Source organism: Crinia signifera, chromosome 6, assembly GCF_055691185.1.
Source record: "Crinia signifera chromosome 6, ASM5569118v1, whole genome shotgun sequence".
Classification (NCBI taxonomy): domain Eukaryota; kingdom Metazoa; phylum Chordata; class Amphibia; order Anura; family Myobatrachidae; genus Crinia; species Crinia signifera.
The window spans coordinates 564886-572500 of NC_139222.1; the positions used below are offsets into that span (position 1 = coordinate 564886).

General features: G+C 46.6%; 1 protein-coding gene across 3 annotated transcripts in view; it reads left to right on the plus strand.

The window, feature by feature from the left end:
• Positions 1-7615, plus strand: part of LOC146009814 (uncharacterized) — a 205262-nt gene that overhangs the window by 194827 nt on the left and 2820 nt on the right. For 2 of the 3 annotated variants that reach the window (XM_083150313.1, XM_083150316.1), the window contains one exon: positions 6793-7615. This exon is cut by the window's right edge. In XM_083150313.1, coding sequence (XP_083006439.1) covers positions 6793-7615 — 823 coding nt within the window. The remainder of the gene's footprint in view (positions 1-6792) is intronic. The other variant, XM_083150315.1, reaches the window with a different exon arrangement.

A 7615-nucleotide genomic window follows, 5' to 3' on the forward strand; every position in this document is an offset into this window, starting at 1 on the left:
TGATCTGGTGCTGATGAAGCTCCCCAGCGAAGCGTGCGCCGACCCCACACATCCGACGGTTGTGCGGTCTGAGAAGCCCTCTCCTATTCCGTGCCCATCTCACATCTAGTACAGACACTGTCCAGCCTAGGGGAGATCGTAGTGTGATCTGGTGCTGATGAAGCTCCCCAGCGAAGCGTGCGCCGACCACACACATCGGACGGTTGTGCGGTCTGAGAAGCCCTCTCCTATTCCGTGCCAATCTCACATCTAGTCTGTCCTCAGCGTGTATGCCGGGAAACAGGTAGCGGTGCTAGTTCAGATCGTCACTGTCCTGCCTAGGGGAGATCGGTGTGTGATCTGGTGCTGATGAAGCTCCCCAGCGAAGCGTGGGCCAACCACACACATCGGACGGTTGTGCGGTCTGAGAAGCCCTCTCCTATTCCGTGCCCATCTCACATCTACTACAGACACTGTCCAGCCTAGGGGAGATCGTAGTGTGATCTGGTGCTGATGAAGCTCCCCAGCGAAGCGTGCGCCGACCACACACATCAGACGGTTGTGCGGTCTGAGAAGCCCTCTCCTATTCCGTGCCCATCTCACATCTAGTACAGACACTGTCCAGCCTAGGGGAGATCGTAGCGTGATCTGGTGCTGATGAAGCTCCCCAGCGAAGCGTGCGCCGACCACACACATCGGACGGTTGTGCGGTCTGAGAAGCCCTCTCCTATTCCGTGCCCATCTCACATCTAGTACAGACACTATCCAACTTAGGGGAGATCGGTGTGTGATCTGGTGCTGATGAAGCTCCCCAGCGAAGCGTGGGCCGACTACACACATCGGACGGTTGTGCGGTCTGAGAAGCCCTCTCCTATTCCGTGCGCATCTCACATCTAGTACAGACACTGTCCAGCCTAGGGGAGATCGGTGTGTGATCTGGTGCTGATGAAGCTCCCCAGCGAAGCGTGGGCCGACCACACACATCAGACGGTTGTGCGGTCTGAGAAGCCCTCTCCTATTCCGTGCCCATCTCACATCTAGTCTGTCCTCAGCGTGTATGCCGGGAAACAGGTAGCGGTGCTAGTTCAGATCGTCACTGTCCTGCCTAGGGGAGATCGGTGTGTGATCTGGTGCTGATGAAGCTCCCCAGCGAAGCGTGGGCCAACCACACACATCGGACGGTTGTGCGGTCTGAGAAGCCCTCTCCTATTCCGTGCCCATCTCACATCTACTACAGACACTGTCCAGCCTAGGGGAGATCGTAGTGTGATCTGGTGCTGATGAAGCTCCCCAGCGAAGCGTGCGCCGACCACACACATCAGACGGTTGTGCGGTCTGAGAAGCCCTCTCCTATTCCGTGCACATCTACTACAGACACTGTCCAGCCTAGGGGAGATCGTAGTGTGATCTGGTGCTGATGAAGCTCCCCAGCGAAGCGTGCGCCGACCACACACATCAGACGGTTGTGCGGTCTGAGAAGCCCTCTCCTATTCCGTGCCCATCTCACATCTAGTACAGACACTGTCCAGCCTAGGGGAGATCGTAGTGTGATCTGGTGCTGATGAAGCTCCCCAGCGAAGCGTGGGCCGACCACACACATCGGACGGTTGTGCGGTCTGAGAAGACCTCTCCTATTCCGTGCCCATCTCACATCTAGTACAGACACTGTCCAGCCTAGGGGAGATCGTAGTGTGATCTGGTGCTGATGAAGCTCCCCAGCGAAGCGTGCGCCGACCACACACATCGGACGGTTGTGCGGTCTGAGAAGCCCTCTCCTATTCCGTGCCCATCTCACATCTAGTACAGACACTATCCAACCTAGGGGAGATCGGTGTGTGATCTGGTGCTGATGAAGCTCCCCAGCGAAGCGTGGGCCGACTACACACATCGGACGGTTGTGCGGTCTGAGAAGCCCTCTCCTATTCCGTGCGCATCTCACATCTACTACAGACACTGTCCAGCCTAGGGGAGATCGGTGTGTGATCTGGTGCTGATGAAGCTCCCCAGCGAAGCGTGCGCCGACCACACACATCGGACGGTTGTGCGGTCTGAGAAGCCCTCTCCTATTCCGTGCCCATCTCACATCTAGTACAGACACTATCCAACCTAGGGGAGATCGGTGTGTGATCTGGTGCTGATGAAGCTCCCCAGCGAAGCGTGGGCCGACTACACACATCGGACGGTTGTGCGGTCTGAGAAGCCCTCTCCTATTCCGTGCCCATCTCACATCTAGTACAGACACTATCCAACCTAGGGGAGATCGGTGTGTGATCTGGTGCTGATGAAACTCCCCAGTGAAGCGTGGGCCGACCACACACATCGGACGGTTGTGCGGTCTGAGAAGCCCTCTCCTATTCCGTGCCCATCTCACATCTAGTACAGACACTGTCCAGCCTAGGGGAGATCGGTGTGTGATCTGGTGCTGACGAAGCTCCTCAGCGAAGCGTGCGCCGACCACACACATTGGACGGTTGTGCGGTCTGAGAAGCCCTCTCCTATTCCGTGCCCATCTCACATCCAGTACAGACACTGTCCAGCCTAGAGGAGATCGGTGTGTGATCTGGTGCTGACGAAGCTCCCCAGCGAAGCGTGCGCCGACCACACACATTGGACGGTTGTGCGGTCTGAGAAGCCCTCTCCTATTCCGTGCCCATCTCACATCTAGTACAGACACTGTCCAGCCTAGAGGAGATCGGTGTGTGATCTGGTGCTGACGAAGCTCCCCAGCGAAGCGTGCGCCGACCACACACATTGGACGGTTGTGCGGTCTGAGAAGCCCTCTCCTATTCCGTGCGCATCTCACATCTGGTACAGACAAAAGTCTGTCCTCAGCGTGTATGCCAGGAAACGGATAGGGGTGCTAGTGCAGATCATCACTGTCCAGTCTAGGGGAGATCGGTGTGCAACAATGAAACACCGCTGATCAGCCTGGATGTCAGTAACACAGAGGTCACGGTGACAGACGTCATGCATCGCACCTCTTGACCGGGTGGACGAGTAAATATTGAGACTGATAGAGCGCACCTCTGAAAAAAGTAGCAGATCAAACTGCATTCAATTGGGGAAAGGGGAATATGGGGCACACACAAAATGTGTGTGGTCGGCACATGCTTCGCTGGAGAGCTTCGTCAGCACCAGATCACACCGCGATCTCCCCTAGGCTGGACAGTGTCTGTACTAGCACCCCTATCTGTTTCCTGTTTATATGTGAAGTTCTGTGTCTTTTATTTTACAACTCTTGAAAAAAAAATTACTTTTATTCAATAGATAAGTGTCAAATTCCTTTTGGTGCACCACAAAGAGACATTCTTTCTGTCCTTCATTTACTGCCTATTCTATGTCCAGTGGTAGCACACCGTTGTGGTGATATCATCATTGAGTATGCAACTATTACCCGAGGGGACACAATGTATGTAATTAACATTATCTCTCCGTGCGACTATCAATGCTCACCACTTAGTTGTACATAAATATATTTATTAATATGAATATATCAAGTTAGGAATTAAAAAAAAAGTTTTTATGCATAACAATAAATTAAACACATATAAACTCTACACAGAATTGAAAATCGGTGGCCACCTATAAAAATAAAATAGTATTGCTTCTCAAGGGGAAGCTTGCTATGGGTTTTGTAAAAAATAATATAAAAAATATTAAATATTGCTTTTCCCAATGGGGGGGGGGGGGGACAATGATAACAGCCAATTTGATATTCTCCGGTATCCGCTTGTGATTTTAATAGATAGTTGTCCGCTGCACTGTTATGTAATAATGTAAAACATATGTAAAACATTTTTATTAGCGACTATCGGGGGGGGGGGGGGGAATTTTTTTTCCCAAAAGTGGGGTTTGTCAGATATTAAATTAGAAGAGAACATGAAACGACATTCTGCAGGTGAAAACCCCATCACCCCGATAATACACTTCCCAGTGCAGTTCTATCATCTGTTCCCCTAATTGTGAGAAGTGTCCCATTAACTCATCTTTGGATGCTACAATTGTTCCCTTTTCTAAATTTGTTAAATACTTCAATAATCAGTCATTATTAGACAGAAGAAGTGCACACGTAAGTGCTCTGAGTGTGGGAAATGTTTTAGGCAGAAATCAGATCTTGTTGTACATGAGAGAAGTCACACATGGGAGAAGCCATATCCATGCTATAAGTGTGGGAAATGTTTTAAACAAATATCACATCTTATTTCTCATCAAAGAACTCACACAGGTGAGAGACCATTTCCATGTTCTGTGTGTGGAAAACGTTTTACACAGAAGTCAAATTTTGTTAAACATCTGAAACATCACACAGATAAACCATTTTTGTGTACTGAGTGTGAGAAATGCTATAAACACAGATAAACCATTTTTGTGTACTGAGTGTGAGAAATGCTATAAATATAAATCTGATCTTATAGCACATCAGAGAAGTCACACAAATGAAAAAAACATTTTCATGTTCTGAGTGTGGGAAATGTTATACATCAGTTATATGTTATAATCTTGTTATACATCAGAGAACTCACACAGGTGAGAGGCCATTCCATGTTCTGATTGTGGGAAATGTTTTTCACAGAAGTCAAACCTTGATAAACATCTAAAAAAGTCACATAAATAAGAATCTATTTTCATGCTCTGGGTGTGGGAGATGTTTTACACGGCTTTATTTATGCTATAGATTAGTATGGCGTATTCTAGCTATTAGCCCATTCCAAGGTGCATCTTTCTTGTTCTGTAAAGCCATCCACTCTTCTGGCTCCTCACCGGGCCAAACACACTGGGTGGCTCAAACGGTAAAACTATGCGGCTTTGTGTGGGCCTGTAATGTCATTTTCCAAACGCCTAAAAATTAAAAGTTGGACTAGAACTATAAAACTAATTGTAACGAGTACACAACACAGTAATAACTACACTGGTGCATTTACTGTAGTACAGCCTACGGATATGGTGCTTACTCTATACACTAACAAATCCTCTCCTGATGTGTGCACACATTGTCAGCATGCTATTAGTATTAAGGAGCCCATACACGGTCTGTTGTGTACTATGAGATGTGCGCTCCCGCGCATCTCATCGTACGGTACAAAAAGTATGTGCTGCACATACATTTTGTACTAGCTGTACATCGCATCGCATGCACAATGCATGCAATGCGATGTGTACTATATAAGTGTTAAACGGACCGTGTATGGGCACCTTTACATTACTAATAGCATGGGAGGTGGAATGTCAGTATAACATGACGTATGATTACAAAACAGGCTCCAAAGGATCGAACTGAAAAGTCGTACAGATAAAAAGAACTCCCTTGATAAAATTGCACACGGGAGGGATCTGCCTGGATCCCTCTCCGAGGGGAACACTGAGATAACCTGTATAGTTTGGATGCAGAATAGATTGCATTGCAGTGCTTGGCGCATGTAAGAATAGAGGTCAGTGGAACCCAACGCAATTCTCAGCTTGCAGCTGTTTCCTCAGAGGGTAGAGATGAGATTTCCACTCTTCTACCATAATCAGTAAGTCCGGCATTGAAGTCCTGTGCCAGGCTGACCACCCGTTCACACAGCCAAATTCCTGGCTCAAACATTGTGACCCGGTAATTTGCTGAACAATACATGTCATCCTTCTGTGTTAGAGGGTCAACTCTGGTTAATCGGGTTCGACATCCTGGAAATTTTGACCCTGGCTTGACCCTACCACCAACACGTTACCGGTTGAAGGTACTTCTGCTTTTTATTTGTGGCCAATGGTTTAGTATTGTAATGCACATTTCAGACTCTTCCTCCTAATCCCCACATTATATAATAAACAAGGAACGCTGCTCAGTGTCGCATAACAAGAAAAACATTTCACTTTTTAACATATTGGCTGGGACGTAATGACAGATGATTTTAGCAATCGGGAAAAGGTTGCTTGAAGTCACAAATGATAAGGTCAGATTTTCCCAGAACTCGGCCAGTTTAACAACGTTTGTCTTTATCACTCTGAATGCAAATACGACTGCTCACGGTATTTCTTTAGACTGGGAACCATCCAACTTTGTCCGACCAACCGGAATACGCCGTACAGTATTATTCGCCGGCTGGGATGAGTTGGTGTCGCACAAATGAGGTGTGTTTATTAGGTTGTATACTGCAGTAATGTCCATCAATAACAAGTACACAACTACAGCACATTTACAACAAACTATATTTAAATGAATTCCTTTAAATACTTGAAAATCAAATATATACCTTGACCTTTAAAATAGGTTATGTACATCACATTTTTGCACTTTCCCCATAGATCTTATTTGCACAAGCAGCTTCTGCTGATTAAAGTGATATGCAGCATGCCTATATTCTATCTGTGATTTCAGGTATGCTGCATTGTTCTCCTGCTATAACATAGGGGGTTATTCTGATTCACTCGGAAAGGCACAATCAATCTCTAATGGACAAAACCATATGCACTGCAGGTGGGGCTGATGTAACATGTGCAGAGAGAGTGATTTGGGTGGGGGGGGGGTGTACTTCAAAGGGATATCTATATTGCAGTGTAAAAATAAAGCAGCCAGTATTTACCCTGCACAGAAACAATAAAACACCCAAATCTAACACTCTCTGCACCTGTTACATCAGCCCCACCTGCAGTGCATATGGTTTTGTCCATTAGAGAGTGATTGTGCCTTTCCGAGTGAATCAGAATTACCCCCATAGTTTGGTATGCCAAAAAATCGGCTCCCATTGCATCCTGGACATTGAATTTGTCGCTCACCAGACTCTTTACTGGAATTGACAGTCTTTAATTCCTTTTTAACATATAATTCTTTCCCAGCAGCTGGATGTGGTGGAGGAAAGATTTCAGAGGAAGAGGTCATCTTATTTCCTGATGATAAAATAGAAGATTATGACATCACACAAGATGCACCAATAGGAGACTCCGTTACCCTGAATATTCATCCCGTACCTCCCAGTAATGATCTATCCTCTGGTCCTTCTAATCATGGGAAATGTTCTCTGGACAAATCTGATCATGCTAAACACAGAATGGCTCTTGGAGCTGATATTTTACCTGGTTCTATAGACCCCAAGTATTTTACAGAGAACTCTCAGCTCTATACCCATCAGTCAGGTGACAAGCCATTTGCATGCTCTGAGTGTGGGAACTGTTTTAACCAGAAATCAGCTCTTATTGTACATCAGAGAAGTCACACAGGTGAAAGGCCATTTCCGTGTTCTGAGTGTGGGAAATGTTTTACACAGAAATCCGATCTTGCTAGACATGAGAGAAATCACACAGGGGAAAGGCCATTCTCATGTGTCAAGTGTGGTAAATGTTTTACACGCAAATCAAATCTCGCTAGACATGAGAGACATCACACAGGTGAGAAACCGTTTCCATGCTCTGAGTGTGGGAAATGTTTTAGACATAAACCGCACCTTGTTACACATAAGAGACTTCACACAGGTGAGAAACCATTTCCATGTTCTGAGTGTGGGAAATGTTTTACAGATAAATCCTCTCTTAATAGACACAAGAGAATTCACACAGGTGAGAAGCCGTTTTCATGTTCTGAGTGTGGGAAATGTTTTATACAGAAATTAGATCTGGTCTTACATGTGAGAATTCACACAGGTGAGAGGCCATATGTGTGTGC